This window comes from Haliotis rubra, unplaced genomic scaffold (assembly GCF_003918875.1).
Source record: "Haliotis rubra isolate DU_JTF1 unplaced genomic scaffold, ASM391887v1 Scf1735, whole genome shotgun sequence".
Lineage (NCBI taxonomy): Eukaryota > Metazoa > Mollusca > Gastropoda > Lepetellida > Haliotidae > Haliotis > Haliotis rubra.
Genome location: NW_025765709.1, coordinates 54,208 through 74,075, shown reverse-complemented (window position 1 = coordinate 74,075; position 19,868 = coordinate 54,208). Strand labels below are relative to the sequence as shown.

The 19,868-nt window shown below is 41.7% G+C and overlaps 1 protein-coding gene and 2 long non-coding RNA genes across 7 annotated transcripts in view; all 3 read left to right on the top strand.

Moving 5' to 3' along the window:
- LOC124272846 overlaps nt 1-9,751 on the top strand; it is a 31,251-nt gene extending 21,500 nt beyond the window's left edge. The window contains 4 exon segments of the mRNA XM_046708066.1: nt 1,225-1,368; nt 3,120-3,249; nt 5,798-5,868; nt 7,838-9,751. Coding sequence (XP_046564022.1) covers nt 1,225-1,368; nt 3,120-3,249; nt 5,798-5,868; nt 7,838-8,854 — 1,362 coding nt within the window. The 3' untranslated portion in view covers nt 8,855-9,751.
- A 165-nt stretch (nt 9,752-9,916) lies between these two features.
- LOC124272844 lies at nt 9,917-15,505 on the top strand. 5 transcript variants are annotated; one of them, XR_006897441.1, is made up of 4 exons: nt 9,917-12,029; nt 12,266-12,349; nt 12,805-14,355; nt 14,423-15,504. It is a non-coding gene; the product is annotated as an uncharacterized LOC124272844 (long non-coding RNA). The 5 variants fall into 5 exon arrangements; XR_006897444.1 differs by having other exon boundaries at nt 9,917-11,836; nt 12,227-12,349; nt 12,805-15,505; XR_006897442.1 differs by having other exon boundaries at nt 9,917-11,912; nt 12,805-15,504.
- Nucleotides 15,506-15,514: 9 nt separating this feature from the next.
- LOC124272845 lies at nt 15,515-19,330 on the top strand. The gene is made up of 2 exons (XR_006897445.1): nt 15,515-17,021; nt 17,126-19,330. It is a non-coding gene; the product is annotated as an uncharacterized LOC124272845 (long non-coding RNA).
- Nucleotides 19,331-19,868: the final 538 nt, after the last annotated feature.

The following is a 19,868-nucleotide window of genomic DNA, read 5'->3' as shown; positions in this document are numbered from 1 at the left end:
TTCATTCATTCATTCATTCATTCATTCATTCATTCATTCATTCATTCATTCATTCATTCATACGTTATAAAATTCTGACTGATACAAAAAAATGGCTGAAGTACTGTTAAACGCAGCCGAAGTTGTGCTGGGAACGAACCAAGTCACTGTGTGCGTTGGAGCATGATGAGGCACACGCTAATTAGTACAAATGGTAAAGAAAGCAAGCGAGTGACCTATCCCTGTTGTAGAGTGTCCCTGGTATGACTGTTTAGTGTGATACCGTCCAGGAGTGAGCTGACATTATGACCAGGTACACATGTTCATCATCTCATTGCTGCATACCTAGTGAGTGAGTATGGTTTTACGCTGCTTTTAGCAAAATTCCAGCAATATCACGTCAAGGAACTCCAGAAATGGGCTTCACACATTGTACCCATGTGGGAAATCAAACCTGGATCTTCAGCACCCGTGAAGGTGCAGGGTTAGAATGAACCTTCAGTAACCCATGCTTGTCGTAAGAGGTGACGTGAAATTGGGTTTAATGTCATGCTTGAGAATAATTCGCTCATATGACGACTTCCATGTGTGTTTATGTGTATATGCGGCTGCTTGTACTAGCCCAGACTGAAGCTGGTTTTATAGTGCTAACCCACTGAAATACCATGCCACATTGAAGCATGAATACCCCACTCAGACACATTATACTGACTCCGAGCCGACCAGTACTTGTTGTACCCATTAATGCCGAGCGCCAGGCAGGGACCAACAAGTACCATATTTTAACGTCTTTTGGTAACACGCGGCCGGGGATCGAACCTGCGACCTTCCGCTCTCCGGGCGGACGCTCTAACCACTACACCACGGAGGCGATCTTGTTGTAAGAGGTGACTAACGGGATCAGGTGATCAGGCTCGCTGGCGTGGTTGACACATATCATCGGTTCACAATTACGCAAATCGATGCTCATGCTGTTGATTACTGAACTGTCTGGTCCAGACTCGATTATTTACCGCCGCCATATAGCTGGAATATTGCTGAGTGCGGCGTAAAACTTAACTCACTCACTCACTCACCGGGTCTTCGGTGTGACTAGTGAACGCTTTAACCACTAGGCTACCCCACCTCCCCGCTGCATACCTAGACATTGGTTCCATATGGTAGCTCCCTTAAGTTTCAAAGAAAATAATCATATGCATTTTAAAAAATGTTGATTGTGTTAAATAAAACATTTTCTTGCGTCAGAATGCTGCCTGGAGCGTGAGTGTGTTGGAGGACATTTTCAGCAACGTGATTGATGCCTTGCCGCCACCGAAAGCGTGTGAAGCCTACTGCGCCCTGCTCCGCTTTCACCAACACTCTATAGAGCACGAGTGTCCATGGGGAGAGGTGTGTACTGCTGATTACAGGTCGTCCCTGTTCCTCATCACTGTGTACTGTACTGTACTGTACTGTACTGATGAATGGGCCTTAGTATGGTGATCTACCTTCGGTTGTTGGCGATCTATAGCCCGTATTTTATATTGTATTGTCTTCTTTAATTGGAATATTTTAACTTTGCGCTAGTTTTATATTTATAACTGTGATTTTCTAGTCTTTTTACTGTCCATCGTCGACGGGTTTTAATCTTCAAAATGTTTCTACTTTTTATTGTATGGCTTGTTTTCCTCACGATATGGCTGCAATATTGCCGATGTGACGTTAAATATTAACTCACACACTCACTCACTCACTCACTCACTCACTGTACTGATGATGCTGTTGTTGTTATAGTGATCCTGTTGCCCTGTCAGGTAGACGTGGTATCATACCGTAACACAAATTAAGTACAAGACTGACTAAACTGGGCACTTATTCTCTAAACGTTCGTAGCCCTAAGAATTCTTAACTTTGATCGTAGCCAATATGTTCGAGAATAGCTAGCCTGTTAAATATGCAGCATGACTGTTTTGCAGTGGAATGAAAACAAAATCAGAATTTTTAATTAACTTTTTATTTTCCCACAATTTTCGATTTATATACATGCTAATGAATGCAAGACACTGCACGAAATCTGCAATATCTTACTAGGGGCTGATTATGACCGAATTATCTAACAAATGTCTACATCTCTGACATCTCAAAAACAGATGTTCATTCGATTCTAACCAGCTAACTAACTAAGCACTCAACTCCCAACAAGGGCGGTGGGGCAGCCTAGTGGTTAAAGCGTTGGCTCGTCACACCGAAGACCCGGGTTCGAATCCCCACATGGGCACAATGTGTGAAGCCCATTTCTGGTGTCCCCCACCGTGATATTGCTGGAATATTGCTAAAAGCAGCGTGAAACCATAATCACTCACTCACTCTCACTCAACTCCCAACAACTACTGTAGGATCACATGTTTATCTAACAGAAACATGCATGAAAATCTCTTGCAGATGTCCTAACCACGAAGCGTAGTGTGTTCAGGTGCATAACACATTGTCCAAGAACATAAACATCTATAACAAACTGAACATGTGTCCCAAAACACATCTATTATATAACATCCACTAAGACCACGTGCATCTGGTAATTATCTGCGTTAAAAGTGTTTCTAACATTCCGTGAACTGTTCTTCAGTCCAATGACAATTGTCCCAACACCCATGTCTGTTCTTCCTATACTGACTAGCACATATGCTCAAGCCTACCTTTCATTTTAGCAAATTCTTTCCCCCTCAACTTAATGGCTATGACAATTGTTAAAGACTCCATACCTAAGTTACCACATATACACATGAGGAAATCTGTGAAAAACAATTTGCTGACCTTGAAGGTCAAGGCCACCCAGTATGACTGACTGAGTTTGGTTTTACGCCGCTTTTAGCAATATTCCAGCAACATCATGGCAGGGGACACCAGAAATGGGCTTCACACATTGTGCCCATGTGGGGATTCGAACCGGGGTCTTTGGCATGACGAGCCAACGCTTTAACCATTAGGCTACCCCACCGCCCCCCACCCTGTATGAACTCTTGTCACAAATGCATGTGTACATGAAAAAAAATGAGAATTTATGAATAGTGCTGGTTTGTAGAGAATACAAGAGCAAAGTAATAATGAAGTGGGTGCTGCCAGTGTGGAGCTACCTCTGTAGTCTACTGTTGTGTGTGCAGGACATGGAGGCCTTGCTGAGTACGCTCATCTCGTACAGTGAGACGTACATGAAGCACTACATCCACCAGGTGACGCTGTCCCCAGACTGGAGGAACCTGCCAGCTGACATCAGGGAAAGGATTCTCAAAAGTATGTTGCACACTTTCTGGCAATCATATGTTTTTATTCCCAAAAAGATTCCAGTTGTGACTAGATAGTTTTCTGTGTGAAAGGTGAGTGAGGAACAGAGGGCTGGATAAGTGGCTTCCTGATATGAAAACCATTTGATCATGTAGCAGTTTACGAGACTGGATCTCAGCTATCAGCAAATGATGTGCCTGACCAGGTGACAACCAACCATCAGCTAACAGCATATGATGTGCCTGACCAGGTCACAACCATCAGCTAACAGCATATGATGTGCCTGACCAGGTCACAACCAACTCTCAGCTAGCAGCATATGATGTGCCTGACCAGGTCACAACCGTCAGCTAACAGCATATGATGTGCCTGACCAGGTCACAACCATCAGCTAACAGCATATGATGTGCCTGACCAGGTCACAACCAACTGTCAGCTAACAGCATATGATGTGCCTGACCAGGTCACAACCAACTGTCAGCTAACAGCATATGATGTCCCTGACCAGGTCACAACCAACTGTCAGCTAACAGCATATGATGTGCCTGACTAGGTCACAACCAACTGTCAGCTAACAGCATATGATGTGCCTGACCAGGTCACAACCAACTGTCAGCTAACAGCATATGATGTCCCTGACCAGGTCACAACCATCAGCTAACAGCATATGATGTGCCTGACTAGGTCACAACCAACTGTCAGCTAACAGCATATGATGTGCCTGACCAGGTCACAACCAACTGTCAGCTAACAGCATATGATGTGCCTGACTAGGTCACAACCAACTGTCAGCTAACAGCATATGATGTGCCTGACCAGGTCACAACCAACTGTCAGCTAACAGCATATGATGTGCCTGACTAGGTCACAACCAACTGTCAGCTAACAGCATATGATGTGCCTGATCAGGTGACAACCAACTGTCAGCTAACAGCATATGATGTGCCTGACCAGGTCACAACCAACTGTCAGCTAACAGCATATGATGTGCCTGATCAGGTGACAACCAACTGTCAGCTAGCAGCATATGATGTGCCTGATCAGGTGACAACCAACTGTCAGCTAACAGCATATGATGTGCCTGACTAGGTCACAACCAACTGTCAGCTAACAGCATATGATGTGCCTGACCAGGTGACAACCAACTGTCAGCTAGCAGCATATGATGTGCCTGATCAGATGACAACCAACTGTCAGCTAGCAGCATGTGATGTGCCTGATCTGGTGACAACCAACTGTCAGCTAGCAGCATATGATGTGCCTGATCAGGTGACAACCAACTGTCAGCTAGCAGCATATGATGTGCCTGATCAGATGACAACCAACTGTCAGCTAACAGCATATGATGTGCCTGATCAGATGACAACCAACTGTCAGCTAGCAGCATATGATGTGCCTGATCAGATGACAACCATCTGTCAGCTAACAGCATATGATGTGCCTGATCAGATGACAACCAACTGTCAGCTAGCAGCATATGATGTGCCTGATCAGGTGACAACCAACTGTCAGTTAGCAGCATATGATGTGCCTGATCTGGTGACAACCAACTGTCACCTAGCAGCATATGATGTGCCTGATCTAGTCACAACCAACTGTCAGCTTGCAGCAATATGATGTGCCTGATCTAGTCACAACCATCTGTCAGCTAGCAGCACAAATATGATGTGCCTGATCTAGTCACAACCAACTGTCAGCTGGCAGCAATATGATGTGCCTGATCTAGTCACAACCAACTGTCAGCTGGCAGCAATATGATGTGCCTGATCTAGTCACAACCATCTGTCAGCTGGCAGCAATATGATGTGCCTGTTCTAGTCACAACCAACTGTCAGCTGGCAGCAATATGATGTGCCTGATTAGGTCACAACCGACTCTCAGCTGGCAGCAATATGATGTGCCTGATCTAGTCACAACCAACTGTCAGCTGGCAGCAATATGATGTGCCTGATCTAGTCACAACCAACTGTCAGCTGGCAGCAATATGATGTGCCTGATCTTGTCACAACCAACTGTCAGCTGGCAGCAATATGATGTGCCTGATCTAGTCACAACCAACTGTCAGCTGGCAGCAATATGATGTGCCTGATCTAGTCACAACCATCTGTCAGCTGGCAGCAATATGATGTGCCTGATCTAGTCACAACCATCTGTCAGCTGGCAGCAATATGATGTGCCTGTTCTAGTCACAACCAACTGTCAGCTGGCAGCAATATGATGTGCCTGATTAGGTCACAACCGACTCTCAGCTGGCAGCAATATGATGTGCCTGATCTAGTCACAACCAACTGTCAGCTGGCAGCAATATGATGTGCCTGATCTAGTCACAACCAGTGTCATCTAACAGCAATTAATGTTTGTGGACAAAGTTTTCTTCCTTCTTGCATGGGACAGCCTTCATATTATTTGCTTTCCAGTTATTTGAGATCATGGATGGCCAGCAGTGAATCAGATTTTGTTGTATCCAAACTTTCATTCGAATTTGTTGTTTATACATGATACTGATATGCTGCAGTGTTTTCTCATGGTACACTGTATGTTTAATCTTGTGTTATAGGTGCCTCATATGTTTGTATAGAGCAGGATCTAACAGCCATGACACAACCACCACTGCTCTCTAACAAGAAGGTGGGTTTCTCACAATCAGCAGTTGTGCAAGATTTGTGTTTCAAAATAATTTGTTACATTCTGTAGACTTACAACATTACTAATCACTCAAAATACCACCAAATACACAGTTCAAGATATTTGAATCACTCAAAATACCACCAAATACACAGTTCAACATATTTGAATCACTCAAAATACCACCAAATACACAGTTCAAGATATTTGAATCACTCAAAATACCACCAAATACAAAGTTCAAGATATTTGAATCACTCAAAATACCACCAAATACACAGTTCAAGATATTTGAATCACCCAAAATACCACCAAATACATAGTTCAAGATATTTGAATTACCCAAAATACCACCAAATACACAGTTCAACATATTTGAATCACCCAAAATACCACCAAATACATAGTTCAAGATATTTGAATCACTCAAAATACCACCAAATACAAAGTTCAAGATATTTGAATCACTCAAAATACCACCAAATACACAGTTCAAGATATTTGAATCACCCAAAATACCACCAAATACAAAGTTCAAGATATTTGAATTACCCAAAATACCACCAAATACACAGTTCAACATATTTGAATCACCCAAAATACCACCAAATACATAGTTCAAGATATTTTAATCACTCAAAATACCACCAAATACACAGTTCAAGATATTTGAATCACTCAAAATGACACCAAATACACAGTTCAGGATATTTGAATCACCCAAAATACCACCAAATACACAGTTCAAGATATTTGAATCACCCAAAATACCACCAAATACACAGTTCAAGGTATTTGAATCACCCAAAATACCTCACCAAATACATAGTTCAAGATATTTTAATCACTCAAAATACCACCAAATACACAGTTCAAGATATTTGAATCACTCAAAATGACACCAAATACACAGTTCAGGATATTTGAATCACCCAAAATACCACCAAATACACAGTTCAAGGTATTTGAATCACCCAAAATACCACCAAATACACAGTTCAAGATATTTGAATCACCCAAAATACCCCCAAATACACAGTTCAAGGTATTTGAATCACTCAAAATACCAAATACACAGTTCAAGATATTTGAATCACTCAAAATACCACCAAATACACAGTTCATGATATCTGAATCACTCAAAATACCACCAAATACACAGTTCAAGATATTTGAATCACTCAAAATACCACCAAATACACAGTTCAAGATATTTGAATCACTCAAAATACCACCAAATACAAAGTTCAAGATATTTGAATCACTCAAAATACCACCAAATACACAGTTCATGATATCTGATTCACTCAAAATACCACCAAATACACAGTTCAAGATATTTGAATCACCCAAAATACCACCAAATACACAGTTCAAGATATTTGAATCACTCAAAATACCACCAAATACACACAGTTCAAGATATTTGAATCACTCAAAATACCACCAAATACACAGTTCAAGATATTTGAATCACCCAAAATAGGCCTTTGCAGATTTAAGGTGACATAACACGAACTATAACTTGGCCAATCGAAACAGATTATTTGGAACATATTATAGAAGTTCACAGTATTCTGTACTGAATAGAACATGTACATTATTATGAATCTCACAAACACTGGCTTGCTGACTGAAATGTACCAAAGATCCGTACATTACCAGTGTAGGAAAGATGTAGAAAATCTAGCCTGTCCACAGGACTGGCAGGTCAAATTTTTTACCAGTCCTGCCAAAATCTAGCCTGTCCTCCAAATATAGATAAAACACCTTCGGCAGTAAATATTCAAAAAGTTTATAATCATTATATATATGTCATTGGTTTGCTAAAATTGACCCGACATGAGGATGGACTAGATATTTGTTTAACCCGTCCTCCACAAAATGTACCCGTCTCGGACGTTGGGACGGGTTATCTTTCCTACACTGACATTACACTATGTTTTCACTGCATTCCATTGTTTCTGATCAGTTAAACAGAGATGGTCACAAAACAAGAAGCAGGCCAAACAGCAGCAGGTCAGCTAGGAATGATCAAACCTCGGACAACTCCCAGTCTAGGAAATCAACTCAAGTAAGAAAGACACCAGACAGACCAGGTCGAGCCCAACCATCACTAGGAAGGTCATCTGATCCATCAAGGAGATCACCACTTCGACCCAGCTCACCTTTCGGATCAACTGGTTCACGGCCACAGTCAGCCAAGGACAGTATGCCAAGAGCACAAAGGTCACCTCCAAAAATGTCTGGGAAGAGAGACAATGACTCCAAACCACAGTCTGCTCATTATAGTTCAAGGTCACATGAACACCAACCGCCTAAACAAGCCACCCCATCCCGACCCCCACCGACATCGTCAAGGCTCCAACAGATGTCACGTGAATCACCACCTGCTAAACAGGCCATCCCATCCCAACTCCTACCGACATCGTCAAGACTCCAACAGATGTCACGTGAATCACCACCCAGTAAACAGGCCACCCCATCCCGACCCCCACCGACATCATCAAGGCTCCAACCGATGTCACGGGAATCACCACCCCCTAAACAGGCCACCCCATCCCGACCCCAACCGACATCGTCAAGGCTCCAACAGATGTCACGTGAATCACCACCCCCTAAACAGGCCACCCCATCCCGACCCCCACCGACATCATCAAGGCTCCAACAAATGTCAAGCTACAGCCCCAGAATGATGCAGCCGAGAAGTAGGCTAAGTTTGTCTCCCTCTCCAGGCCCAAGAGGAGAATCATCAAGGTCACGTTTACCACAGCGGGTCATGCCGTCACTACGCCCTGCTCGAAGCACAGGTAGTCTCAACCGATCATGTGACTTGAGGGACAGCCAGCGAAGTGTATCAACCAATAACCTTGACTTTGATGCGTGGGGACTTAGACGCCGTGAATACTCCATGGCCAGTCTCGACACATTGGTACCAATACTGGAGACAGCTTTCACCATGCCAGATATATCCGATATAGAGAAGTAGAAAGCCAACTTCATATGATATATGATTGACTTTAGTTAGAAACAAATCCTGTGAGAATTTCGGCATTTGCTACATTTGGACACAGCAAAGGTTATATTTGCTTGATATTTTACAATTTTAGCCACGAGAACACATATGCATGTATTATGCAAACCTTGATCACATGTGTTTTCATGCATTTATACAAACTCTCTTTATTGTGCAGGAAGTTTTCAATATTCAGTATGGATGCAGTTCTTTTTCTTATCAGGAAATCCTCAATGTGCCTACATGTAGGAGATTAACACCATATAAAATACCACATGGATTGTATAATTGTTTTTAAATTGAAAAATATTCTTGCTCTGTCATTGTATTTTAGATGCACATTATGTACAGTCAATAGTACCAACCTCGTATGAACATGGTCACGTCATTTCAACTCTTCTCGTCTGAATCACCTTTGTGAGGAATGACAGTCTGGCTGGTCAGGTACTCGGCGCTTCATGTATTGCCTGGTGGTTAGGGGTGAAACAAATACACCAGAGGGATTTCATGCAACAGCACAATACATGATACTTTTGTTTCTATATCAATTCACCAAATTGCGCAGATCGATGCTCATGCTGTTGATCACTGGATTGTCTGGTCCAGACTCGATTATTTACAGACCACCGCCATATAGCTGGCATATTGCTGAGTGCGGCATAAAACTAAACTCACTCACTATATCAATTCAAGATGATACAGTTTTTTAACTATTTACTACTCATTTACTTTAATGACATTTTCCATCCCTCATTTTATGCGAGTGCAGAGAAAGGGACAGCCAGGTGTGCGAGAAAGGATGGAGACGGCACAGCACAGGCTAATGAATAAAAAACTTGGTGGGCACTTGTGCACGTGCTTCTCTAACACCTGGCTGTCCCTTTTTTCTGCACTCCTCCCTCGTAACAAATAGTGAACTGTGTCAAAATTTTAATGATAGTTACTTAAAGAACTTTTTAGGTGGAGTCCGGAAAATTTTCAAATATAAGAAAGCTGTTGGGTATTAGTAAATGATCAACATGTGTACTATTTACATTTATGTGGCAATTTTGTACAATGATAAAATTTGCAATTCATCGGTCCGTTTCTGACTCAAACAGACTGTAGCTATTCTCTTTGAAATGTTGAACATTAACATTGTAATATTTATGGTCAAAAAGTTCATTGTGATTTGATGTAAATATGTGTATTGTGTCATTGCTGTATCGTTTCATCCCCACCACTTGACACGACAGGTTACCCTGTATATTGACATGGCAGTAAATAAATGACTGTGTTACACACTGAACAAGGTTGCACACATTGTATGTACCTTGTCTAGACCTAGTCTGGCAGCACGCCAAGGACCACAGTACAACTCACGGTTCCAGATCACATACTTGCTAGTATATTCCTCTCATGTGTAGAAACTTTTAACATATTTACAAGTACTGATGGCTTTTTTCCATGATGTGATATTGTATATTGTATTACATTTATGATAATATTGGTTATAAAATGTTATGCTTTTGATATATGAGTGTGTGTGTGTGTGTGCGTGTGTGCGTCGCGTGCGTGTGCGTGCGTGGCGTGCGTGCGTGTGTGCGTTCGCCAAAGGTGTCGGGAGATGGTGAAGGGGCTGATCTCAACCCATTGTCATAAGGTGTTCTGTCTTCGGGGTATCCTCCCAAAACCTCAACATGCCAAAACCCTCACTATTGATTTGTTACTTCAGTGATTAATGTTTTTGTTGTATTTTTCTAAATCTTAGAATCGTAACCATGGTTTGTTTTTACTAGATATATATAAGACACATATCCAATGTCACAACACTGTTCCGACCTCTGAATGTCTTTTCATGTAAGTTACCTTCCCTGCTTGAATCCCATCTCTTGGGCTGTTCCATTACATCAGTAGGGGAAATCCCATCTCTTGGGCTGTTCCATTACATCAGTCAGCAAAATCCCATCTCTTGGGCTGTTCCATTACATCAGTAGGGTAAAATTCCTTCTCTGGGCTGTACCAATACATCAGTCAGCAAAATCCCATCTCTTGGGCTGTTCCATTACATCAGTAGGGGAAATCCCATCTCTTGGGCTGTTCCATTACATCAGTCAGCAAAATCCCATTTCATGGTTGTTCTATTATATCAGTAGGTAAAATTCCTTCTCTGGGCTGTACCATTACATCAGTGGGTAAAATTCCTTCTCTGGGCTGTACCAATACATCAGTAGGTAAAATTCCTTCTCTGGGCTGTACCATTACATCAGTAGGTAAAATTCCTTCTCTGGGCTGTACCAATACATCAGTAGGTAAAATTCCTTCTCTGGGCTGTACCAATACATCAGTAGGTAAAATTCCTTCTCTGGGCTGTACCAATACATCAGTAGGTAAAATTCCTTCTCTGGGCTGTACCATTACATCAGTAGGTAAAATTCCTTCTCTGGGCTGTACCAATACATCAGTAGGTAAAATTCCTTCTCTGGGCTGTACCATTACATCAGTAGGTAAAATTCTTCTCTGGGCTGTACCAATACATCAGTAGGTAAAATTCCTTCTCTTGGGCTGTAACCAATACATCAGTGGGTAAAATTCCTTCTCTGGGCTGTACCAATACATCAGTAGGTAAAATTCCTTCTCTGGGCTGTACCATTACATCAGTGGGGAAATCTTCTCTGGGCTGTACCAATACATCAGTAGGGAAAATCCCTTCTCTGGGGCTGTACCAATACATCAGTAGGGGAAATCCCTTCTCTGGGCTGTACCATTACATCAGTAGGTAAAATTCCTTCTCTGGGCTGTACCAATACATCAGTAGGGAAAATTCCTTCTCTGGGCTGTACCAATACATCAGTAGGGGAAATTCCTTCTCTGGGGCTGTACCATTACATCAGTAGGGGAAATCCTTCTCTTGGGCTGTACCAATACATCAGTAGGGGAAATTCCTTCTCTGGGGCTGTACCAATACATCAGTAGGTAAATTCCTTCTCTGGGCTGTACCAATACATCAGTAGGTAAATTCCTTCTCTGGGCTGTACCATTACATCAGTAGGTAAAATTCCTTCTCTGGGCTGTACCAATACATCAGTAGGTAAAATTCCTTCTCTGGGCTGTACCAATACATCAGTAGGTAAATTCCTTCTCTGGGGCTGTACCAATACATCAGTAGGTAAAATTCCTTCTCTGGGGCTGTACCAATACATCAGTAGGTAAAATTCCTTCTCTGGGGCTGTACCAATACATCAGTAGGTAAAATTCCTTCTCTGGGCTGTACCAATACATCAGTAGGTAATATTCCTTCTCTGGGCTGTACCAATACATCAGTAGGTAATATTCCTTCTCTGGGCTGTACCAATACATCAGTAGGTAAAAGTCTTTCTCTGGGCTGTACCAATACATCAGTAGGTAAATTCCTTCTCTGGGCTGTACCAATACATCAGTAGGGGAAATCCCTTCTCTGGGCTGTACCAATACATCAGTAGGGGAAATGTCTTTCTCTGGGCTGTACCAATACATCAGTAGGTAATAGTCTCCTTCTCTGGGCTGTACCAATACATCAGTAGGGAAAAGTCTTCTCTGGGCTGTACCATTACATCAGTAGGTAAAATTCCTTCTCTGGGGCTGTACCAATACATCAGTGGGTAAAATTCCTTCTCTGGGCTGTACCAATACATCAGTAGGTAAAATCCCTTCTCTGGGCTGTACCAATTACATCAGTAGGGAAAATCATACATCAGTAGGGGAAATCCCTTCTCTGGGGCTGTACCAATACATCAGTAGGTAAAATCCCTTCTCTGGGGCTGTACCAATACATCAGTAGGTAAAAGTCTTTCTCTGGGCTGTACCAATACATCAGTAGGTAATATTCCTTCTCTGGGCTGTACCAATACATCAGTAGGTAAAAGTCTTTCTCTGGGCTGTACCAATACATCAGTAGGTAAAAGTCTTTCTCTGGGGCTGTACCAATACATCAGTAGGGAAAATCCCTTCTCTGGGGCTGTACCAATACATCAGCAGGTAAAAGTCTTTCTCTGGGCTGTACCAATACATGGTGGGGGACCCAGAAATGGGCTTCACACATTGTACCCGTGTGAGGAATCAAACTTTGGCCTTCAGTGTGACAAGCAAAGGCTTCAACCACTAGGCTTTCTCTTGGGTTGTAGGGAAGATTCCCTTTTGGATATGTAACAATGTGTACAAATTGTTATCCCTTCTCTTAGGCTGTACCAATACATCAGCAGGGACAATCTCTTTGTTGTTTTAATTAGTGTAAGTTTGGGCATGTACAACTTTTGGGAGACATCTGGTGCTTCTTGACCAGGGGATGACCAAGTGCAATTTGTGATGTTGAATTACACATGGAATCTATTCTACAGTATTACATGGTATTGCATGTCGATAGTAAACTGTTAACTCACTCCCTTCAACATGTACAAATGTGAAGAATGTCACTTTCTTGACTCTTTGCATAAACCTATATAGACAGTAAATTTTGTTTACTATGATAATTTTATGCTGTATATCAACATGATTTAGTTGAAATGTATTTTTGCCATTTTGTCAGAAAGTAAGGTAGTGTTTTTAGTAGTACCTTGTCCTACCAGGTTGAGGGGTGGTGGGGTAACCTAGTGGTTAAAGCGTTCGGTCTCGTCACGCCGAAGACCCGGGTTCGATTCCCTACATGGGTACAATATGTGAAGCCCATTTCTGGTGTCCCCCGCCGTGATATTTATGGAATATTGCTAAAAGCGACGTAAAACTAAACTCACTCACTCACTCACTCCTACCAGGGTGGTGATAAGATTACAGCTTGCGGGAAAAAATATTTACTTTCACAGTCAGTCTTTTATGTACTACATCAGCAGCTAGGTACTGTGTACAGGGTTAAGACATCAGCCTCTGTGTGTGGTGCAGGTATATTTAATATCATAGTGTATCAGCAGAGTTGTGTTTTCTACATCATGGTGTTCGTGAGCCTTGTAAACTACTTTGTGCCATTGTTTTATATTTACACACTTGCCGATGTGATAGCCATTTTGATGTAATATTGTTACTTTTTTTTCCAATGTTTGTTTCAAATTGTGATAGATTTCGTCACTGTTCAAGTGAAAGTTCTGTCTGTGTTTTTCTTAGCTGTGTTGAGTGTGCGAAATAGTTTCCAAATTTTGCTACCCAGTCAAGCCAGCTATGCCTGAAAGTTACTAACAAACAAGATGATTCACTAGACCGAAATTTGAATGTAGAAACCAAACAAAAGATTACAGAAATAGATGAAAATAAGATATTGTCAGCATGACATGGGTTTCATCATTAAGCTGCTAATATGAACATTTTTATCAGGTCATAATCTTGCATGATGTTATAGTGTATAAAACCTTACCAAGTCAGAGAGAGTGATATATTTACAAAATGACCACATGAAAATTCACTAGCCAGTCAGGCCAGTGACTGTGGAGATTTAATGGTCCGACTGGATTTTTACTAGCCACGGGCCAGTGGTTATTTAGCACACTGGCTGTGTTACATGGTACCCTCTGTGGAGAACTGTTGTTATAGAGGCAGCTGGAGACTACACTACGCCTACCCATCTTAGTTCCAGCACATAGTGGGGCGTTGGGGTAGCCTAGTGGTTAAAGTGTTTTTAGAAAGAAAGCAAGAAAACTTCAGTTTAAGGAAATTTTTCCATATTGTATTAACATATTTATGACATACCTTTTACATTGATGGAATCGTAAATACCTTAACTACTAAATTCCCCAAATCCTGACTTGTGGCCTTGCTTGCAGGTGGTAACTATTTTGCTATATTACATGAAGCATGAGCAGCTGTTGTGTATTTGTATTGTAAGTAAGTATTTCTCAACCTGACAATGAGATGACAATTTCACCATTTACAGCTTCCGTTTTGTAGGTTCTCATGTTTCGTGTGTTAAAAACAGTATTTCATGTCAGTGTAGAAAGGGATCAAGGATCTATGATGGGAAGTTGTCATACAAGCACCCCCGGTATTGTCTGGGTGGAGAAATGGTAGGTGGGAAATGACTGGAACTCCTTGTCTAAGTTTTAAGTTTAATGCAATTGTTTAGTATAGAATAAATGAAATACTGACCTAAATAGCATCCCTGTCCGTCATTGTAGTTGTGATTTTTGTTATATGCTGTAGATATGTGATTGTTTGTGATGATATTGTGAATGCTTTGTCTTTCATTTTGTGTCATGTCACGCATGACAATGTTGTACATGCCTTGTATGTTGTCGTTTTTCATAGATAATTTATAACTGTTTGATGTATAAAGTTTTACCTTGTAAGGAATGGCTTAAGGCTGTCCTAAATAGTGTCACAAATTACAGAATTTTTTTTACAAATTATTATCTACCATTAAGCTTTTGCTATACAATATACTCATCATCAGGTAGGCAAACACAGCTTGTTGATACAGCTGGTGCTACAACTAGTCCACACCTTTGTCTTGGTATCAGAAGGAGTTTTAACATAGTATGATAATGATAATACTAATAGTTCATTTATACAGCGCAAGGATCCACCTGACTAGTTGCTCACTGGATGCTGTAATCAGAATCTGATTATTATAACCCCGGATAACCCAAGCTGCCTGTAAGGCGCTAGAGGGTTATAGTCACATGACTTTATCCAACCGGGTACCCATTTTCTGCTGGGTAAACAGAGGAAATTTTGAACAAACTCACTTGCCTAAGGTGAGACCACATGTATCACATTGTGGGGCAGGACTGAAGTCCTAGAAACTCTCAGGAGTCAGGCTTCCCAACACAGTCACCCAACCAGGTACCCATCCAAGGACTCTCCGAGCTTGACGTTGCTAAGCTTCAACTGATTCGTGACCTGAGCTCAGTGCACAGGACCACACACCACCACAACTAGGTTATCAACTACAGTAGGTTTGCTTTAAAGTTAACTTAAGCATTTAACTGCATCCGAGGTTTCAGATGACAAATGTGTGTTGGAAACCAAGGCTTGTACTGGCATTGAGGCAAGTAGTCCCCTCACCGAGTAGCTCTACAACTAGTGCTACAACTGTTGTAACTGGGGTAGTTGTAAGGTGAACACTGTAGTAGAGACCCAGTTCCACAAAGCGATGTTAGTGGCAAGGCGATCCTTGCACTCATATATCAACACTGACTTAAAATAGTTGTGACTCCGATGTAGCTTCAGGTCCACACCCTGACTAACAATGTTGCTTTATATTCATGAACCCCTTAGCCACATTACATGACCTGTTACAGAATGGCAGTTTTCTGTTAATGCTCAGATCATGGTGCTCAGATTTTATGCCTATGTCTTCAAGCCTGTTCCTTCTCTAGTCCTATCTACATGTGATTGATGCAGTCATGTGTTGGTGATGTGCCATTCTGTATATTTTACCCATCTGTGTTTTTATTATTGGTTTTAGCATGTTTACATGATAACTGCATAGTGGCTTGATCAATGTGATGTCCCACAGGTTGGTTTACATGATAACTGCATAGTGGCTTGATCAATGTGGTTTCCCAGCAGGTTGGTTTACATGATAACTGCATAGTGGCTTGATCAATGTGATGTCCCAGCAGGTTGGTTTACATGATATCTGCATAGTGGCTTGACCAATGTGATGCCCACAGGTTGGTTTTCACGATATCTGCATAGTGGCTTGATCAATGTGATGTCCCAGCAGGTTGGTTTACACGATATCTGCATAGTGGCTTGACCAATGTGATGTCCCAGCAGGTTGGTTTACACGATATCTGCATAGTGGCTTGACCAATGTGATGTCCCAGCAGGTTGGTTTACATGATAAATGCATAGTGGCTTGACCAATGTGATGCCCACAGGTTGGTTTACACGATATCTGCATAGTGGCTTGACCAATGTGATGTCCCAGCAGGTTGGTTTACACGATATCTGCATAGTGGCTTGACCAATGTGATGCCCACAGGTTGGTTTACACGATATCTGCATAGTGGCTTGACCAATGTGATGTCCCAGCAGGTTGGTTTACATGATAACTGCATAGTGGCTTGACCAATGTGATGTCCCAGCAGGTTGGTTTACACGATATCTGCATAGTGGCTTGACCAATGTGATGCCCACAGGTTGGTTTACACGATATCTGCATAGTGGCTTGACCAATGTGATGTCCCAGCAGGTTGGTTTACATGATAACTGCATAGTGGCTTGACCAATGTGATGCCCACAGGTTGGTTTACACGATATCTGCATAGTGGCTTGACCAATGTGATGTCCTGGCAGGTTGGTTTACACGATATCTGCATAGTGGCTTGATCAATGTGGTTTCCCAGCAGGCTGGTTTACATGATAAGGGCATAGTGGCTTGATCAATGTGGTGTTCCAGCAGGCATTGTAGTTATGCATACATTCATTCTGAAGGCAAGCTCAGTTCATCTTTGTCTACACATATAATGGTCCCAGTTGGAATCGATCTAGCATGGAGGCTACCTTGCAAGCAGGTCTGGTCACCGAAATATGGTGAATCTCGTGCTGTACCCAACTTCTGGTGTCGTCTCTAAAAGACAGCTGGACCAGGAACTGATCCCACATTAGGGCACAACTGTTGCCAAGAACAGCCCCAAATATGAATCAATATTCTTGTTATCCAGCAAGTGCAACACACTTGCATTGCATACAACTTAGCAAGTTTACAATTCACAGACTGGGGAAAACAACCTTGCAAGGTGACAGTGCCTGAACATGTCGGCGCCCCAAATAAATCAGTTGATATTGGCCGAAAGTGGGCTGTAATTCAGTGATACTTATCCTTGTAGCCTTGCTCCAAGGCTGTACCGAATGCTGAGCCCATGGATGTACAGTAATTTCATCCTTTAAAGAGGCAAGTCTAGAGAAGCGGACAATCTAAGGACCCCAGTCTGTTATATATTTTTTTTATAGAAATTAATGTTTAAGTCTAACTTCCTTGGTGCAGTTGTAAATATCCCTACAGTGGTGATGGCTTGTATTTTGATGCTGTGGCCTCTTGACCTGTAAAGGCTAATACGCAGAAGTGTGGGTGTACATACAAGACTTTCTCAGCCTTCCACATACCTGTGACACCCACTTCTTGGATTATATGTGGACACAACCCTTCTCTGTGCATTCCACTTTAACAAAGATTGGACTGTTTGATGGTGTAAGATTCAGTAATCAAAATCTCTGCAGGCCAAGTATGGATGTGTCTGTAGTCCGAGGGATTGCAAAAAACGTGAAGAAAACATTCCTCTGCTATGTAAATGATGGAAGTGTGATTTGGGTTAAAACGGCAAAACAGCATTTTCCTAATACAGAAAGATGCCTTGACAGTATAAGTTTTCCTTACTTTCAAATTCCGCTGCCATATAGCTGGAATATTGCAGAGTGCGGCGTAAAACTAAACTCACTCATTCACTCACTTACTTTCAAAATTTGTAGGCTTCCGCAACATTTGACATGTAATTACTCTAACTTATCGGTCAAAGCTAAAGGTGATATGGACTGTTGTGTTTTGCATGTTACTGTATTACCCTCCCTTCTGAAAATGCCTTGATTTGATATTGGCTAGGTTAGCAGGATGGCGCCACCATTAGAATTACCGTTTATTACCGTAGATAAGCCGAATTTTGTAGAAGGGGTCGGCTTATCTATGGGTTACACTTTTTGTCAAACCTTTTTTCAGGGGTAAGGGGGTATCGCTCCCGTGAACAAACAAACAAGAGAAGACGACTTTGTCAAATAATATCTGAAAAGAAGTGGTTATTTGTTTTTATTTCCTAAAAGGTTATGTGATAATTACTGCTTCAGCCATGTGATGTCCTTGAACAAATTTCTCAATCTATATCTTTTTATGCTTCAGGAGAAATGCTTTTCTAGTGACTAGAACAGGGTTTATTTCCATGGAGCACACTTTGTAGTAAATAGTTCGGGACATTAAGGGCAAATGCCTGCAGCTTGAGTAAATGAATTTGTGTTCTAGAATTCATATGTCATTGTGCAGACATCTCAGTTCTCCTTGCTCAATTCTACATTTCCAGTTACAATGGGATTTTTGCATGACAACAATTTAAAATAGTCGAATGTGTTTCTTACTCATTTCGGGGCTGTGGGGTAGCTTAGTGGTTAAAGCGTTGGCTCGTCATGCCGAAGACCCAGGTTCGAATCCCCACATGGGTACATTGTGTGAAGCCCATTTCTGGTGTCCCCTGCCATGATGTTGCTGGAATATTGCTAAAAGCGGCATAAAACCAAACTCAGTCAGTCAGTCTTTCTCATTTCTGTGTTCATTTTTTTCCAGATATTTCAAGCAGTCCACTGTTTATTATGACATCCTGTAAACCCAGTTACACATGGTATAGGTATGTCAGTGTTGAATAGCATCAGGCTGGAGTTAATGTTAGATCCACCTGTATTTAAGGGACCAAAACAATTGTTGACATTTTTCTGCAATAAAGCCTTTAAGAGTAAGAACTGATATTTTGTCGTATTTTGTAGTCCACTTGTTGAAGCAACCCGTTGGCTGACCGGCTGGCCAGGATGTCCAGTTGTTGGTGCTGTTATCACTTGTCTTTTCAGAAAATTGAATAAATTGCCTTGGACAATATTTCTGATAGTACCACTCTGAAGGATAATGTGTGTGAACTGTACGGCAAAATTGTGTGGACAGTAAACTACAGTTATTACAAACCTAACAGGAGCACTAATTTTAGTTTGTTATAACTGTAGATCATTAAAGGCATTTCGACAAACATAAACAGAACATGGCTGTGTTTGCCTGTGATTGGTTGAAGCTAAGGGTCAAGGTCACTTGCATCAAAACCCATATCTCATTATTATTGGAATTGAGCAAAAACTTATGTACATGTGGCAGAGATGGAAAGTCAACATCATTAAAGGGGAAGTACATATATTTTTCCTTATCCTGACTCATGCTCTTTTTGCTTGTCTTCTTCTTCTTGCGAACATAGTGGAACACTTGTATCTCCCTAATTGAAGCTCCCTTCAATGT